Source organism: Fusarium oxysporum, chromosome 5, assembly GCF_000149955.1.
Source record: "Fusarium oxysporum f. sp. lycopersici 4287 chromosome 5, whole genome shotgun sequence".
Taxonomy (NCBI): domain Eukaryota; kingdom Fungi; phylum Ascomycota; class Sordariomycetes; order Hypocreales; family Nectriaceae; genus Fusarium; species Fusarium oxysporum.
This window is the reverse complement of record NC_030990.1, coordinates 1,704,409-1,718,880: the sequence shown is the minus strand read 5'-3', so window position 1 is coordinate 1,718,880 and position 14,472 is coordinate 1,704,409. Positions and strand designations below refer to the sequence as shown.

Here is a 14,472-nt window from a genome sequence, read left to right as displayed (position 1 = left end):
GATGGCGCACGGGCCGCTAACGGGTCCTGGCTCGTTTCCAACCTGTCGTCACGGCGATGGCGCTTTTAGAGACGCTATACTGGTTCTGGAATAGCACAGCCTTATCGAGCTTATCTCGACTTCCGTCGCGTCTCACTTGAAAAGCACTTTAAGACGTTGACGTCGTTTATGTGGTGTCTGAGACACTTAGAAGAGAAATGATAGCTACATAATATGTGTCTGGATGTTTAACATACAAACCATTCTAATTTATGTAGCGAACTCTCCAGTATGTTGCACAATTTTCCAATTTTGATTATAATTTCTCGATAATCTTTACCGCGTCTCATCAAGGTATCTGAACGCGCCAAACGGGTACGGTTTCACGTGACTTGAATCACACGTAACTCAACGGCATCTCTAAAAATTTCATAGTACTCCAAGAATAAAAAATCTGTCGAGACCTGTCGCGAATTGAATCAGGGAGGATCATGTCCTCTCCTTTCCTTTCCGAGACCGCCGAGACAATTCATCGATTCGCGCCGTCGCCAAGTTATCCCTCCCCGCCGATATGCGCAACTTTGTGTGCAGATAAAAAGCATCAAGAATTGCGCCCAATCATCACAGTCGAGTTCATCAACAACAACGAATACAAACGTCTCGTAATATCAAAAGGTCAAATATACTATATGGTTATCCCTCTGGACCAGCGATGGAATCCTATGGCAGATAATAATTAGAATCACGCCAATATCTGCGCTTGTTTTACTGTCATGCGATGCCTCCATTATGGTTAAGCAAGACAGCCCGCCACGCAAGCTGCACTAAGACCAACTCTACGCCACCATTTGTCGCATTTCGAACGATGCGATATTGTAACATCATCAGTGTCAGTTAGCAAGGATCTTCTGGGGTTGGTAGGGTCTCTGGACTAAGAATACGTAGTCTTGAGCGAACGTTTGGATTCGTCGAATTGGTTGAACGCAATGAGTAACCATACCTAGGTCGCCAACCTGTAAGATGTAATTGGCATACAATTCCAATACAGATGACCTTGGTAATTTCAAGGTACCTCAAGAGCGACGAAACACAAAACGGCTGGACTCATACAGGTGTGATAGCTCATGAGATTGCGACCTCAGTCGCAAATAACCCTATAGCAGTACAGTGGCGATTGTTGGTCCAAATACCGTCCCGATCACAATGTAACTAAATGAATTTCCCTTATTCCCTCTCCTACTGCTATATTCAATTTACTTCTATATTCTGAGCTCCAAGCTACCTAGTCGCGACACAGTCGCATCATGACTCTGCGCAACCTTTTTGGCATCAGACTGTGCCACTTTGTGCGACGGAATTCGAACGGGACTCAACGGGTGCAAATAGCGCCTAATTCGTTGGGCACATGGATATTAGAAACAAAAGCAAAGGTCCGAAGTACGCAATGGGAATCTAGCGACGCCACATGCCAGAGAAACGAGTTGGGTGGGTGGTGATAAGAAGTGAACCTGTGAGGCAATATAGCATATTAGGCGCAGTTCGATCTAAATGCAGATAAGTTTCTGCTAGAGCAAAGCATGTACAAATGTAAGGATAAATGCCGAATCTCGTCACAATTCTTGACAGGCAAAATAGACAGCACAGGCAGACGAACAAGGGTTGTAGGTGACAGATACACACACCGTATCTTTTGTGCGCGGCGCCTGGACATGCTGCTGATGGACCAGATCGCAGAGAGCAAATCTGATAGGCCCTGTCACCTTGATATCGAAGTTATTATCTATCTCGCTTGTCACAGATAGTCCCAGCCTAGACGCTGATGGCGGAGCCTTGGAGTCTCATGGAAGACAAATCCGAGAGACATCTGGAGATGAGGTGACCACGGCCCAGGCTCGTCTCATAACTCCAGGCTGGGCTGGGCTGGGCTGCGACGAACGCTGATTCGGTCGATGGAGCCTTTCCTTGTCGCATCTGTTTGTTTTTTTGTTGTTGACCACGATCACCTAAATTTTGCGCCAGCGCATCCAAACGTGGATAATCCAGGGCGGGGCGGTGACAGCGTGCGCGCAAGCGTCATGCTTGATGGACGATGGGCGCATCGCATGCTTTGCTCTCAGTGTAACGCTGTGCGACACAGAGATGAGATATGGGATGTGCGCTTGAGTTTGGGACGGCGCATTTACTGCGACATTTTCATCAGGGTGGTTAGAAGCTCAGGTTATAAATTTACTATACAAAAGGCAATGCGAAAAGATATCATGCAGCGCATTGCGCATCTCTGGATCGCAACATGTGGCAAGGGTCTGCTTGGCTTGTCCAGGATATGCATGTTATGGACTAGTCAGTCACGGGTCCTTGAGGGCCCTCGATATGCATGGTCTGATATGATGGTATGCCTTTTGGACTGTGGCCATTCTAAGGGTCCACGAAGTCTGATATCCGGCCGAACAGATTACACGTACTGAGAAGAGGAGCATAAACGACATACTGAGGTCGGATTGAGTCTCTGTCGGACCAGAAAAGAGACCAATTGGGGTGCCGCCATCACAACGGATCCATGGCACCATCATCCACATCCACAGCTACCTCCACGTTCACTCACATTCACGTTCACGCGTGCTCTGGCCTCATGCTGAAACAAAACAAGCCGAACGTGTGGCCAAGGCCCAATCCAAGATGCCATTCCACCATCTTCCTCGTCCCTCGTACGCCGCGAGCTAATCGCTGCGACCGCTGCCTGAACGGTTCAAGATGAAACCCCAGAGAAGGGAACTTGATCGACCAGGCCCAGGCGCCGAACGAGGGTTATCATGACACGGACAATTGGCTGTTCCTGTTGGTGGGGCACGAGAATGAATGTAATGCCAACGCAGTTGACTGAGGTTCTGAACAGGCGCATTCCCATTCTTCAGCATCATCTCCGTTCAACGGGAATGACTATTTTGCTTCTATTTCGAGCGCTTTGGAACTTTGTAGGTATGCGCCTGGCACCCAGCGGCTGGCTGGGCTCTTAACGCTTGGATTTCTTTTGTCTCGGAATCATTCGCAAGCTAAGCGCATCATCCCTCGGAGTGGTCAATGGCCATCATGGAAGCGCAAGTCGAGAATGAACTGGCGCAACTTCACTCCTTAGTCGCTGATTTGCGCATCAAACGGCACTGTATGGCGTTGTTTCTTAGTTATGGGGAATTGAAGCGCATCAACTACTTTGCTATCCATATCATAAGGATCTTGGCGGGTAAGTGTTAGATAGTAGCACAAAAAAAAAACTGGAACATCAAGGTGTCATAATCAATATCGCCACAAAGGGGTGTCTCTCATGTTGCATCTTCAAGGCACAGCGACACCTCAATAGTATTCTTCAAAACTTATCCATACAGTGAAGGACTTGACATATCCAAAGATGGCGCATTATCCCCTTCCAAGGTCTCAAAAATTCCTCGTTAACACAGACCGTTCGTGATGCTTACCGTGTGCCAAGCTTATTTCGACACATGATCAGCCTAGACAGGTCCCCAGCTCGGTCGACCATGACAATCAGTGCGATTGGCTGTTGATGATCTGTTGCAACCACCAACTCAGACATCTCTGAGCCGTTGAATCGAGAGCTCTCCGCTTTCTCAGTGTGTCGACCTCAAGAAAGTTCTTCTCAGCATCCCTTCTACTATTTCCGAAGCCATGACTGAATCTTCAGGCCATGGAGTCTTCATTGCAAGCCCTATATCCAGAGAGATCAATTGGATCATGACCGACAACTTTGCGCCAGAGTTTAACATCTGTAACAAGCCCTGATTGAGGTCGCATTGACCCCTGGACAAGCTTCGCACGCTCCCATTGGAGCGCGGAGGAGGAATTCGCAGGTAAAGTGTGCGTGTGTGCGCGCGATCGCAGCTCAACAAGCGATGTCGCTGAGCATATTCTACGGTATGGACTATGTACATTATAAGCAGAAGCTAGCGGGAACCACTGCAGTGGTTGTTGTTCGTTGTCTCCTCTTCTTAGACTAACCACACCACATTTGGATTGGAGGTGAGGGTCGTCAACAGTCACAGACTCACACGAGGCCACCGACAAGTGCCAGAGACACTGGATCAAGAGGGGCTGGGCTTGAGGATTCTTTTCCATTGGGAGTACGGTCACAGTTTGTTGGTCGCCAACGACCAGTGTCTAGCCTAACTTGGGTCGCTTCTTGGAGCGATGGATATGTAGCTAGCAGTCGATGGATCGTGAGTGGCCGATGAGACCATACTCCGTAGCAATAGCCAGCGCTCGAGTGAGAGGTTCGGGAGGGAAAGGAAGCCAGCAATCCAAGGTTCCCAGGATCCGCTGAAATGGGCAACCCATGCATGCACTGTCAGTCCGTCATGGTGCCCGGCGATATGGAGCCAATATTCAACTGAAAGCGACGGGTTTTACACAGCTTTAGTAACTGGAATTTAGACTGGCGCATTACTTTTGCTTTTCTCACCGGCCTGTTCCTGAACCTTATGGCCCAGATTTGTGACTTGCGACGAGTCTAAACAAGATATGGCCGTCGCGAAGGCTCATCATCCCCGTATAAAGAACCGAGTATGCGCCTTGCTTTGCTGCTGGGGATCGACATATGGCTGCCCAGGTCCTTGCAACCTATTCTGATAACTGGCCCGCACAGGTTTCAGAGCCTGTGAGGAGTCGCAGATGAGATTCAGATGGAGAGTTTATATTGTAATAATTTCATCAAGCGACTCGAGAATGCTCAACGAATCGAAACTGTAGTGTATGCGGCGTGCGCGCAAAAAGATACTGATCGATTTGCGCTGCGCATCTGCACCGCCGCATCCGCTTTTCTAGGTTCGTTCGCGCGGGAGGAGTCGAGAATGCGCCCTCTTTTCCCCTGAAGTCAGTCACAACGTAGAAACCAAAAGCAAATCTACGGTGCCTATTCTAAGCATCGGGTTACCTTTTCACGGTATCTGCCACAATAATACCGAGATTAGAGGCACGTCATGGCAGTTCCTTGAATAGACGCTCGGGTTCATCGGCGAGGAACCACAATGGATGGGTCCTGGGCAATGAGTCCCCTCCCCTCAGGGCAAGCCATTCAACCAGCCCTGGCTCAATTTCAGCATAAGCCATGTCCCCATATCCCTAACTTCTGGCCCAGACGCTGTAATTACAGGTTGTCCCACGCTGCCCCGGGCCGTCTTTAGCGGTCTGCTGGCCTAATTTCCAGGCCTCCTTTAGGAGTTGTTAACGCTTAACCCCCCTAAACGGAATGTTCTCGTGTTAGTGAGCCCAGCTCTGTTCAAATTCAACAACCTCTCTTCTCTCGTCTGGTCTAGCTCCTCTTTTCCTCATGCACATCCTCTTGCCGACTCTTCAACGCCGCCACAACCATCCCAACACGGATCAAGACCTCTCTGGTAAGTCCCATCGCCTGTGTTATTATGCGCGATCCCCATCGAGACCCAATCTCGAGGCCCCGATTCTCCCCTCTTCCATCCTGAGTCCCCAAGCTTCATGTCCTCTCTGCTTCATCCGTTGTCCCCGTCCCAAGAAGCGCCAGACTGCCCCGACCCTCAACCTACCCATCCTCTACTCGAGGGGTCCTCTTCATCATCTACTCGGCGGTTCATCAGACCATCCAGCCGTTTCTCAGTTGCTAACAGGCTTCGAAACAAACAGCATATCGATCTTTTTACCGTCGCTGTCGTTCTAACGAAAACCCTCCACCGTTCATCGTCGTCATACGCACCGCAAGTCCAAAGCCCTGAGACCACACAGACACACACAAGACTCGGCGCTTACCGCCTACGGCGTGGATGTTGATTATCCCTTGATTCTTCATCTACATTTTGACATCACTTTTTACATATCTTGTCTTGTCTGCTTTTCTGGTCCTTGACCGTCGCATATAGTATTGAGCGTACTGTTGAGCGATCTTGTCGTGAACAGGGCCGGGCCCAGTCTATCCCAGGCAAAGCCCGCAAACACCACTTTGAAACCCATCAACCCAACTACACCCTTCAATTCTACAACGTCCATCTCCACCGACACAATAAACACCCTCTTAGCCTCACAATGGCCTCAATGTCGCCTCTCAACACTGCTATCGTTCCTTCTGGAGCGTCCTCAAATGGCGGCAGTGTCTCACCCCAACAGACATCAACACCCAAGAACGTCGCATTTGAGCTATTGTTTCTCGAATCCCCCCATTGCCGTGCGCGCTTGCCAATGCGAGTGCAAATATACCCCCACGACACAACGGACTCCATTGTCACTACCGTAAAGAACTTTTATGGTCTGTACTCGGGTCCGACCGGGTCAAAGGGAGTCAGTTTCGAAGATGATCTTGGGAACACTCTTATTGCCCGGTACGAGAACTTTCGAAACAATATGGTAGTATACGTCAGGGTTATAGAGGAGCCTCCGGCGAATGTAACTACGTATTCACCCCATCCTTACCATAACTCATCAGTTGGCACCCACCCTTACTACAGCGACAATGGCTATGCTGCCACTCAGGCTCAGCGCTTTCCCCAAGAGTTGTCCAGACCCAGCTCTCGGACATCGCGGAGACGAAGCCCTTCCCCCAACACTGCTCGTGGCCGAAGAAGTGCTTCTGCCAGCACAAATGGGAAGAAGGGTCGTTCTCGCTCATCCAAGACCCGAGCTTCTGCCTCTCGGAGTCATACCGAACTATACAGCGACAGTATAAATGGCTATAGCAGCAATGATGAGCATGACTCGACATCTGGAAAGAACAAGGACCAACTACCTACTACTGATATCAGTGTCGAGAACATCGTTGAAGGTGGCCGTCGTAAGAGGGCCAAGTTCGAAAGCTCGGTAAGTGGAGACCGCCATTTTGATAAGGCGGGCTCAGAGAGACTGACAACGTCGGGCTACAGGAACTTCCATTGTTCGCACCGCCCCAGATGCCTGCGGCGACATCGAATCCTTCAGTATCTCCTGCTCGCCGAGCTGAGCCTCATCGCCCCGCAATGCCATTCGTGCAGCCTCATCAAAATCCCTTCACAAACCCTCGCCCTATGCAGTCGCCCCAAGGATATTCTCATGGCATCACGCATCCCAATCTCTACTCAACCCCGGGACCCGATCGCCGCAACCGAAACAGTGGCGGATAGAATTCTGGTCGGTGGAAAAAGTTCGTAAATACGTTGCCCCGCAACCCTGTGACGGGTGACGGGCTTGAGAAATACAGCACCTTTTGTGCCATTGGATGCGACTTGGTGACATGTCCAACGTCTCCCACGGCCGAACTTCTGCTTCTACTCTCGATGATACATTTAGTGGCAGGGCTGATGCTGCTTCCTCTACTGGCGCTACTAGTGATGGCGAAAGCGAGAGTGAGGCCGAATTGCCTCCTGCGCGACGCCAGAAGCTAGATATTTCCGGCACTGTTGGCAACGTCTATCAGACTACCGAGTCACACTTCATGCCACCCCCTGAAAGTGCCGAAGTTAGTGGAGACGATGCCGACTATGAGGATGGCGCTGACGAGTCTCTACTCTCCACCGGCAAGAGCAAGCCTGGCAAGACTCCGAAAGCCTCTACTAAACCTAAGGCATCTGCCTCTGTTTCTAAAGCACCATCGGCCAAGTCCTCCAAGACTGCCCGTCCCTCTAATGGCGCTAAGGGAAAGAAGCTGCCCCCTGTCCCAAGTGGCCCAATGTCCCCAGCTTCTATGCCCCCTTCGCGAAAGCAATCAGTTGCGTCTACCGGACAGACTCCCCTTGCCCCTGGTGAGGATGACCAGCCTGATCTTTCTACCAAACCTCGCTGCCAACGCTGCAGAAAGAGCAAGAAGGGCTGTGATCGCCAAAGGCCTTGCGGACGCTGTCGTGATGCTGGCCTGTCGGCAGACCAGTGCATTAGTGAGGATGAGGGCAACGGCCGAAAGGGTCGATACGGTCGTCACATGGGAGTGCCCATCAAGAAGGATGAGGTCACCGCCGTTGTCCAACCTGCGCTATTACCCGCTGCGCCCATCGCGGCGGCTGCCATGACATTGGATAAGTCCAAGAAGCGCAAGCGATAAGCGCCTGGCTTCAGCCACACCGCCTGAAGGTTTTCAATATTGTCGTATATACTGGTCTTTGAGCTTTGATACAGCAGTTTCACTAGCGTTGTTGTCGGCTTACTTGTCATCTTTGTCGATGTGGCATGAATGACTTGTACAAATCTCCCAATGGGTCCCAACAGGTTTACCAACAAATGGCCCATGCACTCAAGTGTTTTCTTTTTATGTTTTCCCTGGTTCTTCTGGCTTGCAGGCGAGAGGGCAGCACTCATGATGATACTCAGGAGGATGTAATAACGACGGCCGTTTGGCCATTACACTCCTTATACGGCGTTTGGAGGCAAGATGTAGGAGTTGTCGAGTGTCTTTTTCAAAACAAAAAATTTCTTTCTCCTCCGATTCAACATTGCTTTTGTTGCCTCCAGGCTCAACGAGGTTGACTGTCAGCCGCCTCTGAATCGCGATGGACTTGTGGGCGGCAGCTCCATAAAGCAAACCACTCAAAAAAGGTGCGATACGGTGGGGAACAAGGGGCGTGGTGCTTGGAAAATCTCCCAAGGTTTAGAAGGAAGGACAGGAACGGTGTATGGAAGGTTTATCGTGTGCGTACGTGAGGCGCATTCTGATCGAGATGCATGACTAAAAAGGGATGCTGTCTGGATGCCACACCGGCCGCGCAAAGGAACGGGTTAATGTGGCAAAAGGCCAAATGTTTCCGATGTCTTATTCTGTTTTCTAGCGACTTTTCTATATCTTGTTGTACGCAACTAACCTCATACAACATGCCTGAGATGAATTAGGTTCATCAGTGCGCGTGAATGTGAAAGTGTGCGACACGAGCTACCGTAATGCGCTGCTCATATAACGTCTTCAAAATGATAAGGCATGGATTCTGGCATTGCGCGACCGCTTTACCAATGTTTTGGGGCACATTTAAACAGTGATTGCTGATATTGACCAAGGCTTATGTTTTGAGGCCATTTCGCAACAGCGCAAGCCCGGAACTTCGGCATCGTTTGCCGAAACGCCCCGAAACGGTCAATTGCAACGTTTAGAGTGAGACTTCCGCATCACGCCTCACGAAACTACACCTCCACCTCGACCTTTTTTTTCCATCATATATATTCCGACTCAATATATCACAATATTCTGTGCAGAGATGTTGTGGTCTAACCTACACCCCTACCGCAAATCCGCTCCCCCCCACCATCACAACCTGAACTAGCGTGCCGTTCCCGCTCCACCTTTTGCCGATGCGGAGACGATCTATAAGCCGATTGGACGTTGGACAGGATCTTGCATCACGTGACAGTCTTACATCATATTTTTCTTTACCGCCATTGTTGTTTTTACCCCTCCATCACGAGCGCGGGGTAATTTCTTCTCGTGTTTTTTGGTTTCTGTTTTGACTGACTAGGGCATGGACGTTGGTTGACAGAATAAAATAATCAACCTCCGAGTTGGTCAATTGTGCGTTAAACTCGAGTATATATGCTTAAAATTTGAGATGCGGGCTGTGCCGTTTCAAAACGTAAGTTAATTGCGATTATCACAAAGTCAATGTCTAAGTTTATGCTATCATGATGTTTCAAACATTCCTCCAGAACAACAGCAACAACTTATTTCATGAGCGGCGCAAACTCTTCAGCGGTCGCACAAGAATCTTGACCATTGATTATCGTTGTTTATCCTGACCCCTGGCGCCGGCTCCGGCCGCGACCACCCGTGACTTCTTCGGAGACGTTTTATTGGCCCCACGCGTCAGACCAACGGACTTCCGACTCCGGAAATAAACAATGCCGGCCATCGGAGCGGGGGTCGATGGGGATCGGTTCGTCGGCGGTTAGTGGGGCGACCGGCTGAGGTTACCCTGAACATGAAGTAACGGCAATACTTTTCGCGTCTTTTGTTCAAATATGGTGGGACTTCTAAATGGACCATTAGCTGATACTGATAAATTATTATTCATTTGGGAGAATTTTACTTAGATACTTAATTTCCAACTCGATTCTTGATTTTATTTAAGTTTATAATGCTTTTCGTGGAGGCCGATTTCTTGCAAGCCGACATCAACATTATGGCCTCGTGATGGACAGTATACCTGTGTCGTGCTACCCGTAAATCCGGCTCTGTTTGACCCGGCTACCAATGTAATTGAAGGGCGCGGTTGGCACTCAGAAGTGTAACCCCATGATTCACCATAGGCCAGCAAATGATGTTGACTGAAATTGAGAGCAACGACTATAGTAACCCGATCTGGGGTTTGTGGGGCGCGATATCGGCAAGCGACCATGGGATTGCGCCCTTCGAGAAAAATCTTTGACTCAATTATTAAGGAATCGACTCTGATCGGGATGGGGCAGAGACCAGGACGTATATAGTTGTCAGCCATCCCAGTTGAGTAGCCCTGAAACTATGCCCAGCAACCTCAAATTCTACTACTTGCTGGCCAGTCCATGTTCTAGCATATCAATGGAACACACCTTAACATCACACACTTTATCGTATCAACAATGTTTGGCAAAGATGTAGAGAAGACGCCAACTCGGAGGCAATCGTCACCATGTCCTTCTGAAGGCAATCCCGAGGACCCTCAGAACCTCCATCACACTATTTCAAACACAAACGCCCCTCCTCCAGTCTTTGATCCTGAAAGCTTCGACCCACCAGATGGAGGCTTCACAGCCTGGTCCCAAGTTCTTGCTGGTGTCTTCATCAATTGCTTGGCATGGGGTTACCCCGCCTCCTTTGGTGTATACCAGCTTCACTATGAAGAATCGCTTGGATTGCCTTCGTCACAAATCTCGTGGATCGGTTCCTGTCAGACTTTCCTGACGTTCGCGTTCTGTGGCCCAGCCGGCCGTCTTGCCGATGCTGGATATACCAGAGAGACTGTCGCCTTCGGAAGCTTCCTGGCTATCTTGGGAACCTTCATGACCAGTCTGTGTAAAGAGTACTGGCAAATATTCTTGTCTCAGGGTGTCTGCACAGGTATAGGCTTAGCCTTACTATTCATGCCTGCTGTGACTGTTGTTGGTTCTTATTTCAAAGCCAAGAAGGCATTTGCTCTGGCGTTGGCTGCTACGGGCACTGGGCTGGGTTCCATCATTTTCCCTGCCACTCTCCAATATCTCATCCCACAAATCGGTTTCCCATGGGCTGTCCGCTGTGCTGGTTTTGTCGCTCTCGTCTTGATAGTTGCCGCAAATCTCATACTAAAGCCGTACCTCGCTCCGAGAAAATCAGGGCCCCTGATAGAATGGGAAGCCTTCAGGGAACTCCCCTATTTATTGTTCGTGCTGGGCGCGTTTCTGAACTTTTATGCATTATACTTTGGTTTCTTTTATGTAAGTGACTCCTTTTAAGACCAGCCGTACTGCGATTTTGTCGCTAACAGTAAACAGATCAATGTTTATGCTCGCAACGTAATTGGGTTTACAGCAGTTGAAGCTGTCAGCTTGCTACTGATTGTGAACGCAATGAGTATTCCTGCACGGCCTATAATGGGTTACCTGGCTGACAATATCCTGGGACCGATAAACGCATTCCTTATTGGGATGACTGCACTCAGCGTCATGGTATACTGCTGGATTGGCGTCAAGTCCGTCGCCGGCATGTACGCTTTCTGCGTCTTCTTTGGGTTCGTGAACGGCGCGTGTCAGGGAACATTCGTTGGTGCTAATGCGAGCTTGACCAAAGGTAAGAGACCCTCCGACTTTTGCCTTGTTGTCCTCTTGTATATGACTGACCAAGTAATAAAGATCCCCGCAAGATGGGTACTCGCTTCGGTATGGTTCAGACGATTTCTGCATTTGCCAGTTTGGCCGGACCACCGACTGCTGGTGCCATCCTGGATAAATCGAATGGCAATTTTGTATATGCACAGATTTGGGGTGGTACTGTGTTTTTGTTTGGTGCTCTCATGATTGCTTCATCTAGAGTTGCGTCAACCGGATTTGTTTTGATGAAAAAGAAATAAAGAGGCAAAAAGATTAGGCATGTACAGGGATACAACAATTCGGTACTTATGATTGAGTAAGGAGGCATGGGCTTTTGAGTAAGGCAACAAGTAAATGGTAATGTTTAAATTGAATGTAATGCATCAGAGGCCTTTTCATATCCTGTGTAAGTGATGAAGAGTCGTGATGACTAGGCGAGCAATCTGGCTCCCGTCTTGCCATACAAAATCGTGTTCGCCTCTGAGGTGCTTATTAACTTCCACTTTGAGTCCCTGCTCTGTTAGAAGAGATGCCATATTATCAATCTCCGGCTCATCAATAAGTGTATCCTCAGCAGACCATGCAAGCATTGCTAATTTCCCACTTGCCCAGTTGTCTTTGAAGCTTGATCCAAACCGAGCTGGTGAGGCTTTCTCCCAGGCAGACTTATCGTCACCAAATGCGGCTTCGATAAAGCCAGCGTACCCGCCGTTGTGCCTGTCGTTGAGCCCAACAAGATCGAATATACCTGATACTCCAACAATGGCAATGGGCAAGGGTCCCTTGGGGTGAGAGGCGAGAATGTCCCCACTCATGAGAAGTTGGAACGCGAGTGTTGCACCGGCAGAGTGACCGACCAGGATGTAGTTGTTTGACAGCTCGTACTTGCCTTGTAGATAGTTCAAAGCTGACCAGATATCTTCTAAATGATCTGGGTGTTTTACAGTGGCAGACTCTTGGGGGAAGTCTGGATGAGGTGATAGCCGGTAGTCGATACTGACAAAGCCAGCAATATCCAGTATCGCGACTGCACCCGAGATGACAATGCGCTTGATAGACTCGGTGAAATCGTTCTCATCGTTACGAGGATCACGCCAGGCACCTCCATGGATGAAGCTGAAAGCTGTTAGTGAAACCGGAGAAATAGTAGATCGATGGGAAACCCTCACACCACCCAATAACCAGTTGTTTGGGCCGGACGATCAGCAAACCGCCATACGCCTAGTTTCTGACGGTTATGTTTCCCGTATTGGTGAGACGCATAAGTGAGCCCCAGAGATTTGTCTTCGGCAATATCGGCCATCTTGTTTCGCTTTATGGGTGACTATCGACGCTATGACCCGAAAGGAAATGTTGATCACAGGGTTGTTCGCGGAGGTCAGTGAAGGATTGGGTATTAGATGCGAGAAACTCAGATCGGAGGCGTTAGTTCTTTTGGCCGTTTCTTATAGCAGAAGCTTCTTAAATTGGGGGCGGGTGTTGTTCCCAGTTCTAGACATCGGCATTCCTTAGACCAAGATGAGGGGTCTTGGGCTGTCGGAACTTTCAAACCCCGGTATCGGCCAATCGGATGAAAATTCCAACTTATCGGGTTGGACACTTATATCTGGCGTTCCAATAAGATCTGCAGAATCGTACAAGTCACTTTCTGGCACGATCCGAATAAGGACTTGGTAGAGAGAATCTCGAATATAAATGTGAACTAGATATCAATAGCATAGAGCAAAGTTCACTGATTCTGGATATTTAATAGGTGTAATACTTAGACATTTACGAAAACAGAAGGAACTCTCAGGTCACCCTGCACAACATGTTGCAAGTATTTCTCTAATTTAGCAATTGCAGTTGGCAGGTGCATTGCTTTTTGCGGAACGGGACGGGAAGAAGCACGTTCAAAGAGACATAGTAACATGGAACCACGGATGAACGCCTTCCGATGTAACCGTCTTGCCGTCCTCCTATCAGACAATTTTATCATCTAAAGGTACTGACTTTATCTACCTTAAGACATCTCATGTTCTACATCAATTTATAAATCTTCTATCGCTGAATCCCCTGAGATGATTAGACGAATAGCCGCAATAAGCTACCATGCCAGGATCACACACACAAATCGGAATCATCGGGAGATAAACCGCTAGCGAAGCTGATGACCGACAGGCATTTTTGGCCTTTTGCTCTGGCATGGTCACACCAAAAACCCGTCAAGACTGAAGATGTACAGGGGCATGGGTTCTCACGACAGGGGCTGCACGTGTCTGGTTTGGGAAACTGACCATGCTGTGCCTGTGAGATGGATCACGGACGGAAATGCCTTGACGCACCCAGCAAATTGCTCTCGAATCACCACTGTTTCACTCCCACTATGCCAACCCTCGCGTGTCGCCTACTGATATTCATGAACTTCATGCTAGTTACGTATCGACAAGGGACTCACAGGCTACAGCTGATAGGCATGCTGGAAGCGAACTGGGCTGGTGAACGCCAGGCCCCTGTGCTTCAACGTCTTCCCACTTCCCAATGGTGATCTCAAAAGTCCAATTCAAAAGCGACTAATGCATCTATGAGCGGACTCAGCCCAGAGGAAATTAAGAAGAGACGCCGTATTCAGTGCCAGGCCTCATAGGTGGCTTACTGCGAGTTGTAATGACCGATTCTTCGCAGACAAGGATGCAGTCTTTGGTTGCCCCAAATGTCAGGTTTTGACAGGGATTTAGAACTAGTCTAGACTTTCCTGCGAGCTGATACTGA

At 49.1% G+C, this 14,472-nt stretch overlaps 4 protein-coding genes across 8 annotated transcripts; 3 read left to right on the top strand and 1 right to left on the bottom strand.

The window, feature by feature from the left end:
- Positions 1-313: 313 nt before the first annotated feature.
- FOXG_18159 (uncharacterized protein) lies at positions 314-4,490 on the top strand. 5 transcript variants are annotated; one of them, XM_018398210.1, is made up of 3 exons: positions 314-354; positions 415-2,814; positions 2,873-4,490. In XM_018398210.1, exon 2 carries the CDS (start codon positions 1,929-1,931, stop codon positions 2,442-2,444), a length of 516 nt encoding a protein of 171 aa, XP_018234548.1. In that variant the 5' UTR covers positions 314-354; positions 415-1,928; the 3' UTR covers positions 2,445-2,814; positions 2,873-4,490. The 5 variants fall into 5 exon arrangements, with proteins under 5 accessions (XP_018234548.1, XP_018234546.1, XP_018234547.1 ...); XM_018398208.1 differs by having other exon boundaries at positions 415-2,818; XM_018398209.1 differs by having other exon boundaries at positions 415-3,405; positions 3,461-4,490.
- Positions 4,491-5,075: 585 nt separating this feature from the next.
- FOXG_01667 (uncharacterized protein) lies at positions 5,076-8,020 on the top strand (the record flags this gene model as incomplete). The annotated part of the gene is made up of 3 exons (XM_018378595.1): positions 5,076-5,381; positions 5,644-6,807; positions 7,184-8,020. The coding sequence occupies exons 2-3, from the start codon at positions 6,040-6,042 to the stop codon at positions 8,018-8,020; spliced, it is 1,605 nt and encodes a 534-aa protein (XP_018234544.1). The 5' UTR covers positions 5,076-5,381; positions 5,644-6,039.
- A 2,495-nt stretch (positions 8,021-10,515) lies between these two features.
- FOXG_01666 (uncharacterized protein) lies at positions 10,516-11,981 on the top strand (the record flags this gene model as incomplete). Its single annotated transcript, XM_018378594.1, has 3 exons — positions 10,516-11,349; positions 11,407-11,701; positions 11,764-11,981. The coding sequence occupies 3 exons, from the start codon at positions 10,516-10,518 to the stop codon at positions 11,979-11,981; spliced, it is 1,347 nt and encodes a 448-aa protein (XP_018234543.1).
- A 135-nt stretch (positions 11,982-12,116) lies between these two features.
- FOXG_01665 (uncharacterized protein) lies at positions 12,117-13,024 on the bottom strand (the record flags this gene model as incomplete). Its single annotated transcript, XM_018378593.1, has 2 exons — positions 12,117-12,837; positions 12,891-13,024. The coding sequence occupies 2 exons, from the start codon at positions 13,022-13,024 to the stop codon at positions 12,117-12,119; spliced, it is 855 nt and encodes a 284-aa protein (XP_018234542.1).
- Positions 13,025-14,472: the final 1,448 nt, after the last annotated feature.